The sequence below is a fragment of the Triturus cristatus genome, chromosome 10 (assembly GCF_964204655.1).
Source record: "Triturus cristatus chromosome 10, aTriCri1.1, whole genome shotgun sequence".
Taxonomy (NCBI): Eukaryota; Metazoa; Chordata; class Amphibia; order Caudata; family Salamandridae; genus Triturus; species Triturus cristatus.
The window spans coordinates 1158830837-1158854302 of NC_140593.1; the positions used below are offsets into that span (position 1 = coordinate 1158830837).

The following is a 23466-nucleotide window of genomic DNA, read 5'->3' on the forward strand; positions in this document are numbered from 1 at the left end:
ATGCACGAGTGGGAGTTACACCCATCAGTACTCCAACCGTACTTCCAGCAGTGGGGTCATCCAGAGATAGACCTATTCGCGACAAGCGAAAACGCAAAATGCCAAAGCTTTGCCGCCAGGTTCCCACATCCGCAGTCGCAGGGCAATGCGATATGGATGAACTGGTCCGGCAGATTTGCGTACGCTTTTCCCCCAGCACCACTGATACCGCTGGTGGCACGCAAACTGCGTCAACACTCACTGACGCTCGTCCTGGTTGCTCCAACGTGGGCACGCCAGCCGTGGTACACCACCTTTCTCGAACTTTCCGTGGTGCCGCATCAAAGGCTGCGGGTCAAACCCGAGCATTTGACGCAGAACCATGGAGAGATTCAGCACCCAGATCCGCAACAGCTGAACCTGGCAATCTGGCTCCTGAAGTCCTAGAGTTTGGCTACCTAAACCTGCCACCTGACTGTATGGACATCATTAAGGAGGCCAGGAGACCCACTACCAGAGCTTGCTATGCGGCAAAATGGAAGAGGTTCGTCATTTATTGCAATAATAATGACATTCACCCGCTAGATGCATCCATCCAAAACATTATTTGTTACCTATTACACCTATACCGATGCAATCTGGCGTACACCTCTATACGTGTCCATTTGACCGCAATATCAGCTTATCTGCAGACCAGGCAGCACCTCTCTCTATTCAGAGTGCCTGCCATCAAAGCATTCTTGGAAGGACTCAAACGAGTCATTCCACCAAGCCACCCACCGGCTCCGATGTGGAACCTCAACTTGGTCCTCACACGCCTGATGGGTCCACCCTTTGAACCTCTACACTCATGCGAGATTCAATTCCTTACCTGGAAAGTAGCTTTCCTAGTAGCGATCACTTCTTTGAGAAGAGTTAGTGAACTCCAGGCACTAACCGTTCAAGAGCCATTTATACAGGTTCACGCCAACAGGGTCGTACTACGTACCAACCCCAAATTCATGCCAAAGGTGGTATCGCAGTTCCACATGAATCAAACCATTGAACTGCCCGTTTTCTTCCAAAACCCACAAACTGTCGCAGAAAGGGCACTCCATACACTAGATGTCAAAAGGGCCCTCATGTATTATATCGACAGGACCAAACCCTTTAGGAAAACACAACAACTTTTCGTTGCCTTTGCCCCACACCACAAAGGTAACGCTATCTCCAAAGCAGGAATAGCCAGATGGATCGTTAAATGTATTCAAATTTGCTATCAAAAAGCTAAACGCACTTTAACGATTCCCCCACGAGCCCACTCAACACGTAAGTTAGGGGCCTCAATGGCTTTCCTAGGAAACATTCCTTTGCATGACATATGTAGAGCAGCCACCTGGTCCACTACACATACATTTACCAAACACTATTGTGTAGATGTGCAATCAAAACAGCAGGCAGCTGTAGGACAGGCTGTTCTCAAAACTCTTTTTCAGACCGCTGCAGCTGGCACTGGTAGCCGCCGCAAATAAGAGGGCACTGCTATATATTCTATGCACAGATATGAATTCAGCAGCCCACATGCCTCGAACTGAATATGCTACTTACCAGTATGCATCTGTTCTTGGCATGTAGGGCTGCTGACATTCATATCGCCCTCCCTCCTCCCCGGCGCCTGTAGCAGCTGCAGCTCTCAGAATTACTGTAAGCATGGTCATCACTTTCTATATCTACTCCATCACTGCCACAATGGCGAAAAACAATCTGAGGATGGAGAGGATGCCCATGCGCACTGTAGTCCAGGGGAGGAGTCACCTATCCCAGGATACTTCGAAGACTCTTCCAGGACAACAACGTGCAAACATCCGGACCCAACACTAGGCGGCGATCTATGCACAGATATGAATGTCAGCAGCCCTACATGCCAAGAACAGATGCATACTGGTAAGTAGCATATTCAATACTGTTCCATGGAGATCCTATCTAATAGAGCCTTATCAAACTTTTGGAGGACAGCCATCTGTGTCTCTAGCGATGAAGCAACTAAATCCCTTTCTTCCAATGCAAATAAAACGCACTATGAGTTGAAAAACATGCCTGAACAGTTATCAATTTTTATGAGAAATAGTGTACCCAGACTTATGACTGTCCCGTTTCATCACGCATGCAGGATGTATTTCTGAAGTTAAGACTTGGCCTACATCCAACTAATGGTGGTACACTGAAATGGCGCCAAGACTGGCCAATTAGCATTTGCAGGCTTTGTGGCTATCCCCAGGAAACACGATTATATTTTATGTGTTTGTCCAATCCTGCTATGTTCTCTCCGATTATTATTAAAATCAGTGTTTTTAAAAGCAGGGGTAAGAACATGTCGTCAAGCACTTATACTATGTTTGTCAGGCATGTCAACTCAGTTTACCCACCGCTTTGCTAAATATTTTGACTGAGGCAGAAAAATTCTTTTTAGCATAACACACCATGTGTATTTGTAAAATGCACATTCACCCAAGAGTATCTTAGCGCTGAATAACAGCTGTTTATTGTTACCCAATGGTACTCATTTTATTGAAATCAGAAGGATGAAAGGCTGAGTGGACCTACTGGGATTACAACCTGTGACCATGAGGTCAAAGACTGGCCCCTAAAGTGGACGCATTAGTCCATTAAGCCACCAAACCCGGCTCTTTGACCTTTGCATAACCTGTTTTATTTCTATTTAACCAGCTGTTGTTTTTCTATCCATCCTATTAATTAATTTTAGTATACCTAAGTGCAATATGAATGATCTAACGATAAATTCCTCAGTGTAGGGCCTGCAAATGTTCTGGACTTGCCCCATCAAGATTAGTGGTTTTATATTACATGTTCTATGAAGCTACTGTACATGATCTATTTACTGAACAGAAGTCAAAAGTTGAAGAATTAATGGTAAGCAGTTCAATAGTGACTGATCAGAAGGCTAATTATAGAGAAACAATGTTATACACTTATCAATTTTTGCACATGCCTTGTTAATGATTTGCACATATCTCACTCTGAGCAATGACTCAGCTTTTGAATAAAGAGAACTGCTGTGAATAGGCATCTTGTCATAACAGTCCTACTAAGCGCCCTGATACCCTATCAGGTGATTAGCTGCACTCTATAAATCCCGATTTATTGACTGATTAAGGTTTAGTATTTTAGCAAAATTTACACAGTTTTTGTGAATGAATTATTTATTGTTAAACAGGATCTGATTTGAAGGGTAAAGTTAGTGAATCAACGTTAAGCACTAGAGTAATTCTTTTGCATGGGCCATGTTAATGATTTGCATATGCCTCAAACTGAGTGATGTCCTAGTTAGGTCTCACCTGTGCATTGCGCTGCTTCGGAGGGCCTTTAGCCGTTGCTCTGCTAATTTTCAAGCACACACTCGTGCTTGTGGCTGCATCCACCTTGAAGGAGCAAGCAGCGGCGCGCATGCTAATTGGCTGTTGCTCGCTTCCGTGAGGCGGATGTCGCCACAAGCATGAGTGTGCTTCAAAACTGTCATTAAGCAGAGCACGGTCCGCGTCTTATTATTTTTTTTTTATTCCCCCCTCACAGGGCCGTGCCACGCTCCCTCACGCTTGTTTTAAATAGCGCGGCACACCCCCTTTAATGTTGAACAATGGTGGATGCGCGGCTCAAACAATTCTATTTTCTCATCATTCTAACTTTTTTGTAAGCAGCTTGGCATGTCTCCTAATCACCAACGCTGGCGGCAGCGCGGGCTCAAGCGACTGACTGGACCCTTTTGCCACATTACACTTTTTGAAAACTTCTGAATCACGCAAACGGTGCATTCAAAAAATGAAACCGATTTGCAACATACTCTAGAATCCCATCGGCAAAGGTAACAACTTTACCATTCTATTTACTGTTTCAATGGCAGTCTGTCTTTTCAGCGCAATGGACTCGTCTGTCAGGGTTTCTTAAAGGGGAATGGTGGCATGCTTACTGAATAAGGAGCCACTGCGCCCCCATCCCCGCAACAAACCATGCTCCGCACCGTCAGCAAGTTTAACACCTACTAACTTATGCATGCAGCGCCGCTACAGATGAATATATATTTTGCTTCATGGAAACAGCTGAAGCATTTTCCTTCCATGCACAGTGTGAAATGTGCCAGTGGGAACTGCAGGAGAAACGTGAAATGTCTGCTGCAGTGTGCTTAGTGTTTCCGCTCGCTGTTTTGTTTGGAGCAGTAATTGCGGACTGCTGTGCATTTTATCTGAAGGCGCACTCTCTTAGCCACCCTCCCTCCTTGAGATGCTAGGTTTGGGAATGATACCCCTGCAGTAGGCAGGTGGGAGGTAATGTAATGTAAGGTGGCATTTATAAGGAGCATCCTGGCGCTGAGTATTCGGAGGTGAGGGGGTGCCCTGAGGTTACTAAATAAGGGAGAGGCACAATTTGTCTGGGGCGCTGAATATCCAAGTCTTCAGGGCCTTCCTGAACTGTGTCTCTGTATTCAGCAATCTCAAATGGGGTGGTAGTAGGTTCCAAGCGTTGGATCCTAAAACAGCCACTGTTCTACCGCCCCTAGTTTTGTATTTAAAAATAGGCGGTTTGAGGAGGTTGGCAGATGAGGACCTGAGATTCCTAGTTGTGGTATAGGGAGTGAACCGTGCCGAGAGATACTTGGGTCCTAGTTTATGCCTGGCTCTGTAGGTGATTAGGAAGATTTTAAAAATAATTATTTTATGCACCGGGAGCCAGTGACATGTTGGACAATTTGTAGCTTTTTTAAGGTAGATTGGTTGGCTCCTGCCAAAAGGCTATTGCAGTAGTCCAGACGCGAGAGTATCAAGGCAACTGCCACTGATTTCCTTGCCGTAAGTGGAATTAGGTTAAATAATTTTTTTTAGAGATTTAATAAGGCTGAAGCAGGTCCCTGTTACTGTGGGAGGAAGGCGAGTGCAGTGTCCAATTCTACTCCAAAATTTTTGGCTACCTTGACTGTATCAGGTGGGGGTGATGTCCCTTCTGGCCACCATTTACAAGGCTGGAATAGGACGTTTTTCCCTATAGGGAGAATTTCAGTTTTGTCTGTGTTGCATCTAAGATGGTTATCTCTCATCCACTGGATGACTGCGGTTAAGCAGTGTTTGAAGTTGAGTTCGGTCTTTGTGGAGTTGTTATACAGGGAAAGGATCATTTGGGTATCTTCTACGTAGGACGTAACTTCAATCCCAAAGGATCCTATCAGGGAGATGAGTGGAGTCGTGTAAACGTTAAACAACAGTTGGCTCAACATTGAGCCCTGTGGAACTCCTGTTGCTATGTTGCGTTCTGCTGAAAGGAAAGTACCAAGGGTAACCGCTTGTCTGCGGTTGGTGAGGAAAGATTTTATCCAATCCAGGACGGTACCGGAGATGCCGCCACGTTCGAGTCGCTTCAGGAGGATACTGTGCGAGATGGTATCGAACGCGGCCGACAGGTCGAGTAGAATCAGAACAGCTTTCTTGCCGTTGTTGGCTATAGTTTTTAGCCTGTCGGTTATTTCTAGTAGAGCCGATTCCGTAGAATGCTTGCGGTGAAAGCCTGATTGTTGAGGGTGAAGGATATTATTGTCTTCAATGAATTTAGACAGTTCTTTATGAACAAACTTTTCTGTGACGTTGCCTAGCAGAAGGAGTAGGGAAATAGGCCGGAGATTTGAGAGCACAGAGGGGTCGATGTTTTGTTTCTTTTTCAGTGGTTTTACCAGTGCAAGCTTCCATTCATCTGGCACTATACCTGTGCTGATAGAGGAGTTGACTATCTGATTTATAATGGGGTTAACTATAATCTATTATTCTGTGAAGAATCATAGGAGGGCAGGCATCCAAGGGTGAGCCTGATTTGCATGCTCTTATGGCCTCGTGAGTCTGTTCTAATGAAACTTGTTTGAAGGAACGAATAGAGAGGGCGGAAGCTGGCTCGGAGCTGGCATCCTGATCTTGGGGAAGGTCCATTAGGAAGTCCTTCTGAATTTATTTTATTTTTTTCTTCGAAGAATACTGAAATTTTATCACAGAGATTTTGTGAAGGGGGTATCTCTTTCAGTAGCACTTTGGGGTTTGTGAAGGACTTTACGACCGAGAAGATGGTTTTTTGGTCTTGATTAGCCTCCTGAATTTTCTTGGAGAAGTACTCTTTTTTGGCGCATTTGATCTGCTGATGATAGAACTTTCTGCTATTTTTGTAAGCTATTCTTTCATCAGCGTTGTACGATCTTCTCCATTTGTGCTTGTGCTGCTTACATAGCTTGGGCCAGGGTGGGCGTGAACCAGGTTTTTTTTTTTAATTTTAAGTTTTTTGTACTCATCAGGTCTCTCCAAAGGAGAACGATTGTTGCATGCTATGGTGAGCCAGGAGTGGGAGAGGCGTGAGTCCAACCCAGTGTTCCCTGTTAGAACGGGAGTTAGAACTTGGGCAGTGGTTGCTAATCCAGGGTTGTCAGCTAATTTTGCCCATTTACGTCCATTTCAGGGTTCAGGCAGTGGCCTAAGTGTACGGCTCATCTGTGGAACCCTGAGTGTGAGGGGCACAAATCAATCAATCAATCACGAAATTTGTATAGCGCGCTACTCACCCGGAGGGTCTCAAGGCGCTTGGGGGGATGGGGGTCCGCTACTGCTCGAACAGCCAGGTCTTGAGTTGCTTCCTGAAGGAGAGGTGGTCCTGGGTCAGGCGGAGGTGGCTGGGGAGGGAGTTCCAAGTCTTGTCCGCCAGGTAGGAGAACGATCTTCCTCCCATGGCGGCTCTTCGAATGCGTGGAACGGCGGCGAGGGCGTGGCTGGTCGATCGTAGCTGGCGGGTGGGACTGTAGAAGGTCAGGCGGTTGTTGAGGTACCTGGGGCCCAGGTCGTGGAGGGCCTTGTGTGTGTGTGTGGGTGAGGAGTCGGAACGTGATTCTCTTGCTGACGGGGAGCCAGTGCAGGTCTCTCAGGTGTCCGGAGATGTGGCTGTGTCACGGGATGTCCAGGATGAGTCATGCGGAGGCGTTCTGGATTCGTTGGAGTCTTTTCTGAAGTTTGGCTGTGGTTCCGGTGTAGAGGGTGTTCCCGTAGTCCAGTCGGCTGGTGACGAGTGCCTGGGTGACCGTCTTTCTGGTTTCGGTGGGGATCCATCGGAAGACCTTTCGGAGCATGCGTAGGATGTTAAAGCATGATGATGAGACGGCGTTGACTTGTCTGGTCATCGAGAGGGAGGAGTCCAGGATGAAGCCCAAGTTGCGTGCGTGGTCCGTTGGTTTGGGTGCGCTGCCCAGGGCGGGGGGCCACCAGGAGTCGTCCCAGGCGGAGGGGGCTGATCCCAGGATGAGGACTTCCGTCTTGTCTGAGTTCAGTTTCAGGCGGCTGTTCATCATCCACTCGGCTACGTCTTTCATCCCTTCGTGAAGGTTGGTTCTGGCGGTGGTTGGGTCGTTGGTGAGGGAGAGGATCAGCTGGGTGTCGTCGGCGTAGGAGATGATGTTGAGGTTGTGTTGGCGTGCGATGGCTGCGAGGGGGCTCATGTAGACGTTGAAGAGGGTGGGGCTGAGTGATGATCCTTGTGGTACGCCGCAGATGACTTCGGTGGCCTCGGATCAGAACGGGGGAGGCGGACTCTCTGGGTTCTTCCGGCGAGGAACGAGATGATCCACTCTAGTGCCTTCTCTTGGATTCCGATGTTCCTTAGACGCTGTACTAGGGTGCGGTGGCAGACCGTGTCGAACGCTGTGGAGAGGTCCAGGAGGATGAGGGCCGCTGTTTCCCCGTTGTCGAGCAGGGCACGGATGTAGTCAGTGGCTGCGATGAGGGCGGTCTCGGTGCTGTGGTTGGCCCGGAAACCGGACTGCGAGTGGTCGAGGGATCCGTTTGTCTCGAGGAAAGCGGCAAGCTGTCTGACAGTCTTCTCGATGACTTTGGCAGGAAAAGGGAGGAGCGAGATGGGGCGGTAGATTTTGAGGTCGGTGGGGTCTCCTGATGGTTTCTTCAGGAGGGCGCTGAGTTCGGCATGCTTCCAGCTCTCCGGGAAGGTGGCGGTGTCGAAGGAGCAGTTGATGATGTCCCGGAGTTGGGGTGCGATGACGGAGTTGGCCTTGTTGAAGACTTGGTGGGGGCATGGGTCGGTTGGGGATCCGGAGTGGATGGTGTTCATCGTGTGGATGGTGTCTTCGGTGCTGATCGGGGTCCAGGCGCGGAGGGTGGTGGTGGGGGGCGTCCGTTCGGTGGTTGGGTGCGTGGTCTGTGTGCCGAAGCTGTTGTGTATGTCGGCGATCTTGCTGTGGAAGAACGAGGCGAGTGAGTTGCAGAGGTCTTGTGAGGGGGTGATGTCGTTGTTTCCGGCGCTGGGATTGGAGAGCTCTTTGACGATGCTGAAGAGTTCCTTGCTGTTGTGTGCGTTGTTGTCTAGTCGTTCCTTGAATGCTGTCTTCTTGGTGGTGCGGATCAGCTGGTGGTGTTTGCGGGAGGCGTGCTTGAGGGTGGGTATGTTGTCTGTAGTCGGGTCTTTGCGCCAGGCTTTCTCGAGGATGCGGCAGTTCTTCTTGGAGGTCTTGAGGTAGTCGTTGAACCAGGAGGCTTTCTTGCTGCCGGGCCTGCTGGGATGGTTTTTCAGAGGTGCAAGGTCATCGGCGTAGTTGGTGATCCACTGTGTCAGGTTGTTGGCTGCTTGGTTGGGATCCGTTGAGCTAGTGGGAGGGTTCTGGCTCAGGGATGTGGTGAGCTGGTCGGTGGTGATCTTGTTCCAGCTCCTGCGGGGAGCCTGATTCGGGTGGCGGTGAGTCGTGTTTCTTCTGAAGCTGAAGTGGACGCAGCTGTGGTCTGTCCAGTGGAGTCCGGTGGAGTGGCTGAAGGAGATGTACTTGCTGGAGGAGAAGACTGGGTCCAGCGTGTGTCCGGCGTAGTGGGTGGGGGTGTTCACTAGTTGCTTGAGTCCTAGGTTGGCGAGGTTGTCCAGCAGGGCGGTGGTGTTGCTGTCGCTCTTGTTCTTCAGGTGGAAGTTGAGGTCCCCTAGGAGGATGTAGTCAGCGGAGGCGAGGGCGTGTGGGCTGATGAAGTCTGCGATGTTGTCGCTGAATTGTGTGCGAGGTCCTCGGGGTCTGTAGATGAGGGTGCCTCTGAGTGTGGTCTTTGGGTCGGTGTGTATTTGGAAGTGAAGATGTTCGGCGGCTGTGAGGGTGTCGTCGGAGTTGGTCGTGATGCGGATGGTGTTCTTGTGGACGATGGCGATGCCTCCTCCTGTCTGGTTGACGCGGTCCCTCCGGGTGATCTTGTAACCGTCCGGGATGGCGATGTCCGGCGCTGAGGAGGCGTTCATCCATGTTTCCGTGAGGAAGGCGACGTCTGGAGATGTGGTGTCGAGTAGGTTCCAGAGTTCCACGGCGTGTCTGTGGACGGAGCGGGTGTTGAGCAGGATGCACTTCAGGTGATTGCTGCTGTTGCTCGGCTTGGCGGGTGCAGTATAGGTCCGGATGCAGGAGAATTTGCAGGATCGGCAGGTGAAGGGTCCGTGGGTGCGTCTTGGGGTTGCTCGGTAGCAGCCGGGGGTCCGGCCGGTGTTGAGTGCGATGAGGGTGGCGGCGTCGTAAGTTCGGTGGGAGTGCTGGCCTCCGCGGGGGCCAGGGGTTCTGGCGCTGGGCGCGGTCCAGGCGCGGATGGGCTTGCCTTTGGCGCGCCCGCTGCGCGTGAACGATGCGCGCACGTGCGGACTCTGCCATAAATGGAGAATAGAGGGGGCGGAGCGAGGGAGGAGCAGCTGGGAGGCGGGAGCGGGGTGGCCAATGGGCGGGTAACAGAAGCGAAAAGGGGCGGGCCGCAGGGGAGCAGCGGCGGGGAGTGGGGAGGGGGAGAAGCGGCGGGAAGGACACTAGGACGGCAAGTACAGGGGCACAGAAGGCACAGCAAAAACACAATCAGGGGCACAGGAGTAAACACAGAAAACAATGGAGAAAACACAGCAAAGTACACGATCAGGGGCACAGGCAAAGGAGACAGGAAAAGAACTGGCAGATCAGGCACACGGCTGTGCGAGGCAGCAGCGGAGGGGTCAGGGGTCCCGGCACTCAAGGAGGGAGCTGCGCGGCGTGTGGAGCGACCGGCCCTGCAGGCAAGGGTCAAAGATGGTCTGACCAAATCGGAGGTAAAGGGGTGTTAACTGAAAATGGGGCAAAGTTGGAACAAACCCCGTCCAAGGTATAGCCTGCTCGGTGTGTTGGGCACTCCACCAGTTGGGGTAGAGTGAGAAGTTCAGTGATTTGAAGAAAGTTATCTACTCCTGGTTTGGTTCTACCTTCCAAATGGAGGTTAAAGTCTCCTAACAAGGTGAAATTGGCGTATCTGAGCAGGAGATGGCTCAAGCCGTCCCCAAGTGAGTATCAAGGTAGCGCTCTGGCCTGGAGGGTGGTAAATTAGAGCACATGGGAAGGACAAGGAGGCATTTAGGGGGAGGCAAAAGCTGAGGCTTTCCGCTCCCTTGATTGTGTCGATCAAAACTAGTACAGTGTAGTGTGTCCCGTAGAATGATAGCCAGACCCCCTCCTCTGCCATCCTTTCTATCTTTCCTGTGGATTGTATAGCCGGACGGGAGAGCGACAGCAATGTCGGTGTTGCACCAATCTTTCAACCATGTCTCGGTTTCAAATAGAAGGTCAAGCTGTTGATCTATAATTAGATCCCTGACATCTTGGCAGTGCTTGCTCAGTGATCTTGCATTTATTAGTCCCCCCTTAAGTTGAACATTGTGTTTTGCTGTTATTGGCATAGGTCTATTGACTGGGATGGGAAGATCAATTCTGCAAACGTAGCAGGAGCAGGCCCCCATTATTTTGTCAGGAGGGATCTGGCACTTACAGTACCCCCTACTGTTGAGGTTTTTCAGTACCTCCTATGTGTAGGCGATCCCTGTGTTGAATTAGGCAGCATTTCCTGCCCTTGTCACAGCCTTGGCGTGGACGGGCTCGTCCGCTGCGCGTCCGGCCCAGCATGGGACTAAATAGCTGGCCAGGCGCGTAAATGTGCTAAGCTCCGCCCTCTAACCGGAAGTCCAGGCAATCCGGAAGACAGGTCAGCCCAATATGGGGGTTGTGTCCACTTCCCTCCAATCGAACGGTGAAACGCCGGCATCGGACTGGGAAAGCGGAGATCAGCAGTGCAAAGGATATGTGGTGAGCAAGCAGTCAACAATTGTGCAAAACAGCAATTACAAGTTTTAAAATATACGAGCTACATAGTTTAAAATGAATTCAGGTATTGTAAAAGACGCTGGCAATAAATTGTGCCGGGTACCTAAGGAGGGTAGTGCAATGAATGCTCGGTGGGCGCTCCTCACGCCTTACGCTCCACACGTTAAAGTGCACCGCTTGCAGCTAAGAGATGAAAGCAATGCATAGCTATTTGTTTCGCCAGATTGTCTTTTCTGTACAGTAGGTTGAAGTTACAGTGCATCCCCAGATTTGATCGTGCATGCGTGTTAGCTTCTCTAAATGCTGATAAACTATGTGTGTTTGCAGTGATTGCGATCAGCCGATTAATCGAAACCTTGCCTCCCGGATCCCTGTTAGCGCGCTCGTGTTCTGTAGCGCATGCGGTGCAGTGTGATGTGTGAGCATTGATTCCGAGCGGCTGCAGCCCATGCAAGGTTGGGTAGAACACAGCTCTGTTCTCCAGTGCATTACTGTCCCTGGGGCCATGGGTTTGCCCTGCAGGCTCGTGAGGCAGTCGGGAGAAGGGTGCACAGGCACCGAGCCACAGAGTAGCCTGTGCTAAAATGTGAGGCACGCGCATTGAGGCATCGCTGTCAACCATTGAATTAGCAGGCATGGCAAGGTGAGGTTGCTGTTTGTTTTCAGTTTTATTTTCACTGCATTTCCTCTTGAATAACCCCAAGTCGAATCCATTTTTGTTGTTTGTATGTTGCTACCTACTCTGGAATATCTCTTCCTTAAATTTAATGACTTGAGGTATCTGGGAGCAGGATTTAAGCAAGGCCCCCTGCCTCTCCTTCCTACTGGCTGCGACCTGACAAATGTAAATGTTTTTCTCAAACCATTGAACCAATTACCGCCCTATATCAACCATTTTTCTTTCTATTTCTTCAAGTAACTCATTTAGAGCAAACCTCTGTCCACCCTGTTTTAGCTATTTCACAAAAATGATAGAATGCTAGTTTGATAGAAACCAAACCTGTGTTTCTAAAGATGGGCTGGGGGACAGGTACAAAAGGGACGAGGGAGAACAGTAGAAAAAGGGGGGGAAAATCTTTTCTTTAAAGACGAGAACCCTCACTCACCCAAGGGTGACATGCTTCATCATTGGGTCCCCTCTTACACACAGTTACCGCAAGGTATCCAGTGTGGGCTACAACTCTCGCCAAAGGAGAGGAGCGTGAGGTGTTTTAATATACCCAAATTCGACAATTGGGGTGAGGGGCAGAGTGCATAAAGGAATAAAGTGTGTGTATTAAAACTAGCTCATGGGTGACTAAACTTAATTTAATATGCGTCCCCATAGACCAGTATTAAAAAAGCTAGTGATATTAAGGACTGAAAGGATGTCCTATTCGTAGTCGGTCAACATGTTTCTGCCAGATGACTAGGAGTTCGCGGCATTCATCAGGACCTCAAACGATGTCACTCTGCTTACAAAAGTAATAAAATGAAGACCATACTTAATTGTTATGGTAACATAGACAGTGGAACCAGCTGCAGTCCGGTCCAGTGTCTAGGCGGTAATATTAATTTACCTCCACCTTATGGGAGTTTACCTCAGATCACAGGGTAACTGTGTGTAAGAGGGGACCCAATGATGAAGCATGTCACCCTTGGGTGAGTGAGGGTTCTCGTCTTTAAAGAAAAGATTTTCCCCCCCTTTTTCTACTGTTCTCCCTCGTCCCTCTTGTACCTGTCCCCCAGCCCATCTTTAGAAACACAGGTTTGGTTTCTATCAAACTAGCATTCTATCATTTTTGTGAAATATCTATTCTGGAGTGGTGATGTGGATGCTTATATCTACTCCCTTTTTTGCCTATACCCCCTAGTGAAGATTACACCCTGTTTTAGCAACATAGATTTTTTATATTAATAAAATGTTCCTCCTGCAGGAGGCGTGTGTCCGTGGGCCGGCCACCACCACATGGGCAGCTTGGGGAGAAGGGTAGGTCTGCGGCTTCGATCATTTTAGGACATTCGAAGAGCGTCACTCCAGCTGTGCTTTTCTAGTGGAAGGACCGAGATTGGCAGGGCATGGTTTAAATGCAACAATTATGGGAACAGCTCTTTTTTGTCGCCAATGTCTGTTGGAGGCAAACTGTTGCTAATAGCCGTTTCCTGAGGATGTCTTTGCAAGGTAGGAGGACGTTTTGTAATTTTGGGAAGGCAGCAGGAGGAAGAGTGAAGACAAATTCCGGCATCTTTGCATTGTCATTCGTAGCAATGTATTTATTTGTTTCCCACCTTTTTGTGGATTGTGTTCTTAAAATGACCACGCAGGTTGATTTTGGTCTGTGGCCACATATACAGGGCTCTGCGACCCCGCTAGATCAGCCTCTCCAAGTGTTTTCACCCCTCGACTTTCCTTTTACAAAACGTAGGTCAGGCGTGTTAGTCTGGTTGGCTCTGTTTAAGCATCGGTGTCCAACTTGGGTTCAGAGGGCTGGGTCCATGCCAGATTTTAAGGATAATCCCCTACTGAAAATGGGTTTCATCTTGGTTCATTGTATTGAAATGAATCTTATGTGGCTATCCTGAAAACCATCCAGCCCTCCTGGTCTTTTTTTGGACACCCAAGTCAAAGCAAACCTCTCCCTGTTTAGAGCCTACCGTGTCCCGTATTAAGTGTGTCACACATGCACATCCTCTCATGTTTTCCTTGAATTCTGACACTTGTATGTAATCTTGCATTTTTAAAGATGAAAGGAAACATTACGTCTCCCCTCCGCATCCACCACATATCGGTTGTTAATGCTCTTGCTTAATCCTGCGCAGAGGGTATACAGGGCGGAACTGTTCGGTTCCTGCCATTGTACATACAATGTGATCAGCTTCTCCATCTACTTTCTGATGTTTGTAAACTCTCAGCTTGTATGCTGCTTGGCTAAACACTTATAAGGTCCCAAAGGCGAGGCCTATTGGCTATGCCAATGCTTGTTTTTGTCTGCTGTTTGGACCATGTTTCTTGGGATAACAGTTTTAGAATAGGTGTTTTGATTTGTATATGCCTCACTTCAAGTAAAAACGTAGATGTGTGAAAAATGAGCTCATACTATGGGGCTGATTACGATGGCGGGCGGACTCCAGTCTGTCTGCCATTGTCTCGGGGAGTGGGACTGCACTCCTACAAGGCAGCGGACCCACAGGGGGTATTAGGATGCGACCGCCACCATGGCAGTCGCACTTGCCATACTGAAGCACCTGTTTACATTTACCTGTTCTACGTGGCAGGCACCATGGTGCAGGGAAATGTAATACTTGCTGACAAACTGATCTTTTAAGCACCAGATCAATATGTTATAATACACTAAATTATGGAATGCAGGAAAAAAGATGAATGGACACGACTATATGATGCATATTAAAAGCCCATCTGATTCTAGGTGACTCATTGACAAACCTCCAGAACTAAAAACAATGATCTGGGCTTGAAAACTGGAATGAAACTGATTTAAGCACAGTTTCTAGCAGTATTGTTGTCAGTTGTAGTGTTATTAGCATTCTCATTGCTTCAAAAGTCTTATATTTCATTCTTTGTGTTTTTCATTCCATTATACGCTTGGTTTACCTTCTGTGCAATGTGGACTTTTGCCAGCAAAGTGGACTTTTGCCAGAAATGTGGACTTTTGCCATACTTCATCAAGCAAGGAGAAAAAACACTCTTCTGAGATAAGGAGCAGTGGGTCTGGGTATAGTTGTAAAAACCTCAGAGCACTGCTTTAAAAGAATCTCCTGGCTTGAAGGGAACCATATGGGTGGTTTGAGCCGATTCCATTTTGCTAATGATATGTTCGAGGCATATGAGCTGCAGAATATACACTGTGCACAGATCGCCATCTGGTGTTGGGCCCGGATGTTTGCAGTTTGTTTTTCTTCTTGGACAATCTTTGGAAGTCACGAGTTCGGTGACTCCTCCTTCGGTCCGTACTGCGCATGGGCTTCGGCTCCATCCTCAGATTGTTTTTTTCCGCCATCGGGCTCGGATGTAATACTTCGTGCTCCGGCTTCGAACCTTTTCCAGTTCGACCTTCGACGAAAAATCCTCGTACATCGAGATTCTTAGACAAAATCATCTTCTTCATCTCTCTCTGCGCCACTTCCTCGATTCCAAGCAGCGGCCTTCGGGCCTTTCTCGACTCCGGTCTCGGCCGATGGAAAGGACTCCCTTCAAGAAGTGCCCAAAATGTGGGTCTAAGTTTCCCCACACCGACCTCCATCAGGTGTGCAACCTCTGCCTCTCTCCCCCGAACACGAGGCTCCCCCGCCTGCAAGTCTTTTCGATCGAAAAAGACCATTCGGGATCGACGAGCTCGACGCACTATGGCGCACTCATCGACCTCGGCTCCACCTGACCTCTTCGGAGACGACACCGGAGCTTCGGGACAGAAGCACACCGAACAGGAGGACGACATCGTCAGCGCTTCCGAGGCCGACGACTCCGACCTGGAGGAGATCACACCGGCGCAGAGGGTCGTGAGTACTCTTACCCCCCCCCCCCCCCCACTCCCGCGCCCATACCGAAAGAGACTCCGGTTACCCCTTCGCCTCTGGGCCTAGGGAAAACCAAGCATACCGCTTCCATCACCCCACCTTCGGGCCCGGTGAAGAAGCATCATAAGTCTCCCGGCGGCTCGGGCTCGAGCCAGCCTACTAGCGGCGCCGTAAAACACCGCTCAGCACCGAAGAAAACACCAAGCTCCGTTCCGAAGCCATCGGTGTCAAAACCTGCCCTTCCGGTGCCGACGAAACATAAATCCCTCGGCACCGAAGCTCCCGTGCCGAAACCTGCCTCGGCGCCGAAAAAATCGGACGCCCCGAAAAAGCATGGCACGGAGAAACCAACAAAGCCGTCGGTTCCGAAAACATCGGCACCGACAGACTGGACATTTGAAAAGACATTTAGACAAGCCAGCTCCTCCCCCACTGCCAAAACGGAAGGACTCTGCCACATCTCCTTTCAGAGTACCCTCCCCACCGCCTCCTCCACCTCCTCCTCCTCCTCCACCTTCTCCACCCTTGCCTCATCACTCTCCAACCCCGTCTCCAGACCCTGATGACCAAGGGGATCCATATTACGATCCAGCAGATGCCCCACTGGACCCCACACCTCTGGGAACACCAGACCCATGGGAGGATTACCACAACCCAGATGTCCCAGATGTGTCTCAGGATGATCTTTATCCATCCAGGCCATCTCCACCGGAGGACTCCCTGGGGTTCCACCACTTGGTACAACGGGCGGCACACTATCATGAGGTGGAATTACACTGTGAACCAGTTGAGGAAGACTTCCTACTAGACACTTGCGACATAGCAGATAAGTCTACGGCCATATTGTCCATGCTTAAAGGGGTGACCAAACATGCGGCAGAGGTTTTCAAGGACCCAGTCAGGGCTAGGGTCTTAAACCCCAGAATAGAAAAGAAATATAAGGCAGCCCCCACAGACCCTGCCTATATTAAAGGACCTGCTCCCTTAGACTCATTAGTGGTATCCACAGCTAGGAAGCGATCCAATTCATAATCATCAGGTGAGGCTCCACCACCAGAGTACAAGCTCTTAGATGCGTCAGGCAAACGCACTGCCTCGCAAGCTGCAAGTATGTGGCGCATCGCCAACACGCAAGTGCTGCTTGCACGCTACGACAGAGCGCACTATGATGAGCTGGAGGCTATCATGCAGCACCTCCCAGAGAAGTATAAACATAAGGCTCATGAGCTAATACAAGAGGGAAAGCTCATTACCAACACCTCCATTAAATGTGCTCTTGACGCGGCAGATACAGCTTCCAGGGCTATAAACACCAGTGTTTTGCTTCGCCGCCACGCCTGGCTCAGAATCTCGGGCTTTAAGCCAGAGGTCCAGGCGTCTATATTAAACCACCCTTTTGACCAACAACACTTATTTGGCCCAAAAGTCGACGAAGCCCTGGAAAAGATGAAAAAGGATACAGATACGGCGAAGTCTATGGGGGCATTACAATCCAATACCCCTAGATGCTCCTTCCGCCGTTCCTCCTTTTGAGGCACGGGCAGAGGTTACTCTGCCGATAGCACCTCTACCTCCTACAAGTCCCCTCCAACTCCTACAAGTCCCCTCCTCAGACTACCTTCTCAAAGGGCTATCAAAGAGGTGGATATAGAGGAAACAATAATAAGGGCAGGGGCAAAACCAACACCACCCGTTCTGCCACACCGCCCACGCAATGACTTTCCCCCGCTCCCCCCAGACCATTCCACTCCAGTCGGGGGCAGACTGCTACACTTTCTTCACACCTGGGAGACCATAACATCAGACAAATGGGTGACACAAATTATTCTGTCTCGAACTAACATCTACCCCACCCAATATTCCACCCAGGCACCGTACAATGTCACAAGAACATACCACACTGCTCAAACAAGAGGTAATCTCCCTCCTGCAAAAACAAGCTATAGAGCAGGTCCCCGTCAATCACCAAAATTTAGGGGTCTACTCTCTGTATTTTCTAATACCAAAGAGACGAGACCCTACGGCCCATTCTAGACCTCCGGCCTCTAAATGCATACATACATTCGGACCATTTCCACATGGGAACCCTCCAACAAGTTCTCCCACTCCTCTGCCAGGGAGACTTTCTCACTACACTGGACTTGAAAGACGCATACTTTCATATTCCAATACACCCTTCTCACAGAAAGTACCTCAGATTTGTGGTGGACGATCAACATTACCAGTTCAGGGTTCTCCCCTTCGGGGTCACAACCGCACCACGGGTGTTTACCAAATGCCTAGCAGTAGTAGTAGCAGCACACCTCAGAAGACAACACATTCACGTCTTCCCTCACTTGGACGACTGGCTAATAAAAGCCGCGTCCTACAACCAATGTGTGCAACATACAAACAGTACCATCCAACTACTCCACCAGCTAGGCTTCACGGTGAACTATCAAAAGTCCCACATCGTACCATCTCACACAAAGCAATATCTCGGTGCCACTATAGACACCTCAAAAGCTATAGCCTATCCCAATTCAGCCAGAATCGCAAGCATACAAGCCTTGCGCCAAACATTCATTCTTCAGCACTCTCTCCCAGCAAGAGTGTTTATGAAGCTAATAGGGATGATGGCATCTTGCATCTTCATAGTGCCTCATGCAAGACTCCACATGCGTCCACTCCAAGAGTGCCTAGCACGCCAGTGGAACCAGGCCCAGGGGCAGATAACGGATCTGGTGTTGGTGGACGGCCGCACCCATCGCTCTCTGCAGTGGTGGAACACCACAAACCTTTCCAAAGGGCGACCGTTCCTGGACCCGGTTCCTCAGGTGATTCTAACAACGGACGCATCGCTCTCCGGCTGGGGAGCGCACCTTTTACACCTCACAGTGCAAGGTATATGGACGCCACAGCAAAAGTTACTCCACATCAACCATCTGGAGTTACTGGCAATCTTTCTAGCCCTGAAATCCTTTCAGAAACAAATCTCAGCCAAAGCAGTCCTCATTCGCACAGACAATATGACTGCAATGTATTATATTCAAAAACAGGGGGGGACACACTCTCCCCAGCTCTCTCGCTTAGCACAGAGCATATGGAGATGGGCAATCCCACAGAAGATCTTTCTCCTGGCACAACACGTCTCAGGAATACAAAACACCATGGCAGATCTGCTCAGCAGACAAACGCAGCAAATGCACGAATGGGAACTACACCCACAAGTTCTTCACCCATTCTTTCACAAGTGGGGGCACCCTCAGATAGACCTCTTCGCCACCCACGAAAACAAAAAATGCCCAAGCTTCGCCGCCAGATACCCACACCCATTGTCCAAAGGCAATGCGATATGGATGAACTGGTCAGGCAAATTTACATACGCCTTTCCACCTTTCCCACTAATTTCATTAGTGGTAAGGAAGCTACAACAGCACTCCCTCACACTCATTCTGGTAGCTCCAACATGGACCAGACAGCCGTGGTACACCACACTATTACAGCTCTCGGTGGTTCCACACCAAAAACTGCACCTCTCCCCATGCCTCCTCCTAACCCAGAACCATGGAGAGATCAGGCACCCGGACCCAGCTCAGCTCAACCTTGCGATCTTGCTCCTGAAATCTTAGAATTTGGATACCTTAACCTTCCCCCTGATTGCATGAACATTATCAGGGAAGCCAGACGTCCTACCACTCGAGCATGCTATGCCGCAAAGTGGAAGAGATTTGTTGTTTACTGCCGTAACAATACAATCAACCCTTTAGATGTCTCCATACAGAACATCATCTGCTACCTGCTCCATCTTCAAAGGTGTAACCTGGCATACTCATCCATCCGTCTACACCTAGCAGCACTTGCTGCTTACCTGCAAAACAGACAGCATTTATCTCTTTTCAGAGTGCCTGCTATTAAAGCCTTCATGGAAGGCCTTAAAAGAGTAATTCCACCCAGGTCACCACCTTCACCTGTGTGGAATCTAAACGTAGTTCTTACACGGCTCATGGGTCCGCCTTTCGAACCAATGCATAAATGTGAGCTACAGTTTCTTACGTGGAAAACAGCTTTCCTCGTAGCTATAACTTCCCTTAGAAGCGTTAGTGAAATACAAGCGTTCACTATACAAGAACCCTTTCTACAGATACATCACAGCAAGGTGATCCTTCGCACAAATCCAAAATTTCTGCCTAAGGTAATTTCCCCCTTCCATCTCAATCAATCGGTGGAATTACCAGTTTTTTTCTCACAACCTCAATCAGTTGCGGAAAGGGCATTACACACTCTTGATGTTAAAAGGGCTTTACTATACTACATACAAAGAACGCAACCTTTCAGAAAGACTAAACAATTGTTTGTCTCCTTCTCTCCACCACATAAAGGCAACCCCATCTCAAAATCAGGGATAGCTAGGTGGATTGTAAAGTGCATACAAATTTGCTATCACAAAGCAAAAAGAACATTATCTATTCCACCAAAAGCCCACTCCACAAGAAAGATAGGGGCTTCTATGGCTTTTCTAGGGAACATACCCTTAGATGACATCTGCCAGGCAGCCAGATGGTCAACACCGCACACCTTCACAAAACATTACTGTGTAGACGTGCATTCCAAACAACAAGCTACTGTGGGCCAGGCTGTACTAAAGACACTTTTTCAAACCACTGCAACGGATACCGGTGGTCGCCGCTAGGGTTGGGTACTGCTATATAGTCTATGCACAGTGTATAATCTGCAGCTCATATGCCTCGAACGGAATATGCTACTTACCAGTATGCATCTGTTCTTGGCATGTAGAGCTGCAGATCTATACACGCCCACCCGCCTCCCCGGCTACCTGTATCCGTTCCAACCTATCTTATTTAGATACAACACACATGGGTTTCTTAGTATTATCACTACGCTCCATCTTTTCCCTGCTGGCGAAAAACAATCTGAGGATGGAGCCGAAGCCCATGCGCAGTACGGACCGAAGGAGGAGTCACCGAACTCGTGACTTCCAAAGATTGTCCAAGAAGAAAAACAAACTGCAAACATCCGGGCCCAACACCAGATGGCGATCTATGCACAGTGTATAGATCTGCAGCTCTACATGCCAAGAACAGATGCATACTGGTAAGTAGCATATTCCTTCCTCATAGGGCCCCATTAGAAGTGGGATAGGGCGGAGGTTTCCTGCTGGAGGGCTATCGCTTCAGCCAATCACATCTCTCCTATTGTTCAAGCGCCATGGAATACTTGGTGCAGGAATCTCCAGCCCTATTTTACTGGTTGTGGAAAAGCACCTAGTAACATTCAATATGGCTTGGGGGGGGGGGGGGGGGGCTGTGAGCACCAATGCAGCAGGGCCCCTGACAAACCGTCTTCTATGGCATAAGGGAGCAAGAACCAAACCCCTACCTACCAATAGCCTCCTCTCATAGCAGGTGGTAAATGGGAGCAAAAAAATAAAGTGACCATTATACGTCCGTGAAATGTGATTCTTATATTGTTTTTGATCCACTAAAACTGGGCGAGCGTGTTATTACCCATTTGGGCAAAATTGCGCAATGGGTGGATTTAGGCCAGAAATGTTAATTGCAGACATTTGATATCCCTGTACCTGAATCATGCTGACTTCTAATTGACCCCTAATGTTGTTGTAGGAAGAGTATGACACCTTTCTTGCTCTGGACTGTCCACTCTGATTCAAATGTGTAGGTCCTATCACAACTTGTCTTTATTGCATTGGAACAAATTTCTGCAAAAAACTAGATTATGTCACTCACATAAAGAGCTTTGAGAACTGCTTTTTAAAAATGTCATCTGACAAGTTATTTTGCTACGTTTTACCCTAAGCAATACCTGTAGATTTCATGTTAACTCAGTTTCATCTTAATGACTATGGTTTTATTTCTCTTGCTTTTAGATCTGTTTCCAGTGGGAATGCAGAGAGTATCAAAGCAATTATTGCTTATTAAATGGAGGTGACCCATGGGATTTCCACCTTGATCCACAGCAGGATGAACTAAAGGATCAAATGTGTGCACTCGATGTGAATGGTGAATGCACCTGGCACCCAATTGATACCTAGCTCTCAACCTCATCCACATCATAGTGGAAGAAAACAGAGTAGTAATGTTTTATTGCATGTCTTTGAAGGTAACCACCTAATCAGAAAGAAGAAGTTCAAATAGCTCCAAATTACCTTAGTCACACTCTAACAGAGCCACCTCCAACTTGCAAATCTTAATTGTAATTGAATAGATCAGTTCTCTTGAGATGTCCAAGTTTAGAAACAGCTGTCTGAGAGAGAAAAAGATGAACTTATGTGACTGTATAATATGATGAATTGGAACAAGTTCTTCTTAGTGAATATTTCATTGGACACTTGCCTCTTAGATCTCAACCTCCTTCATTTGCACCCCAAATGCTTTCTCATCATAGTAATTGACAGTACTTGAAATGGAACTCTAGTAATGTGTGCACTCCCTAACCCTAAGTACCTGTTAGTTACTCAGAAGTGACGGTGCTCACCAATTAAAAGTATTACACTGCTGCCAAGAAGTGCCTGTTTTAAAGTGGAATGATACTCTTCGGGGCGTCCTCACTCATTTCGACCAAAGGAACTCTTTGAACCGATCTCTTTGAATAGTGGTGATGTAGGATGGTAGAATATTGTGAACTGCTTTTCCTATGATGCCAAATGCTGTGCAACTATTGGGTCTCACATTGTCAGAAATAGTTTTGAACAGTGATGAACTGAGCAAAAATTGTAATTAATTTCTGGTAAAACCAACTGAAATTTGCAAAGTTTATATTAAGTGAGAAAAGCAAGCGGCGAGTATAGAGCACATTGGATGAGCAAATTCGAAGACAAATAAAAAGAAGCAAATTTGTGATGAGTCAGTTAATCAAAACCTGGTGAATACTGAAATGACCATAAGTATCTTGATAGCGGATCCTTATTTGCAGTGGTAAAATTAGTCTCCAACTGCATAATAGTATATCTATTCACATACACTGTAATAAACTTAACATTAATCATCTATATACATAGTTTTTATTTCCCTCCCTTTCCATTTAATAAACCGGGAAATATCACAATTCTTTCTGCTTTTCTTGTTTATTTCTTTCTGTGTCCGATTTCCATACTTCTGCTCATTCAGCATGATCATATGTCAGTGCTCTCAATAAAGCAGGGAGACACATCTTGGCCATTTCTCCAAAGAATATGCTGTCTGAAATTCCCATTGAAGATGGTGGTCATGCAGTAACAAGGTTATCCCAATGAGAAAGGCCTTTAAGCCTGTAGTAAATCACAGAATACATGATAAACCATATGTTCTTGTTCACCACACTTGAATTTAGGGTTTGCAAATGCTAAAACCATTTGTACATCTTTGGGCACATGCATCATTCTAAATACCGGTAGCAAAGTGGCAGATTCACAGAATCCGTCCCTTTGCGACCAGTGTTTTTTGCATTTGGGATGCATCAACCCAAATGCAAATCCGCAATTTAAGTAATTGCAAAATTTGCGATTACTTAAATTGCGAATGCATTTAGGGAATCACAAATTGCGATTCCCTAAATGCAATGCATGATGCACTTTTAAATTGCGATTTCGCAATTAGGGCTAGCAAATTACCATCAATTTAAAGTTGATGGTAATTTGCGAAAACTTTGAAAAATGCTCTAAAGTGGATTTTTCAGAGTTCCATGTTACACACACACACACATGCCCTTGGGGTATGTATGTGCGCAACATGTGGTCACATAGCAATTTCGGGGGTGCATCAGGGTGTCCTCATTACTCCCTTGCACCCTTGAAATTGCATGTGCAATTTGCGAGT

The 23466-nt window shown here is 48.1% G+C and overlaps 1 protein-coding gene across 1 annotated transcript in view; it reads left to right on the forward strand.

Annotated features, from left to right (window-relative positions):
* The window catches only part of LOC146796817 (metalloproteinase inhibitor 3-like), an 85415-nt gene extending 62696 nt beyond the window's left edge, over positions 1-22719 (forward strand). Inside the window, exon 6 of the mRNA XM_085629541.1 lies at positions 21540-22719. Within this exon, the coding sequence (XP_085485667.1) occupies positions 21540-21704 (165 nt within the window). The 3' untranslated portion in view covers positions 21705-22719. The remainder of the gene's footprint in view (positions 1-21539) is intronic.
* Positions 22720-23466: the final 747 nt, after the last annotated feature.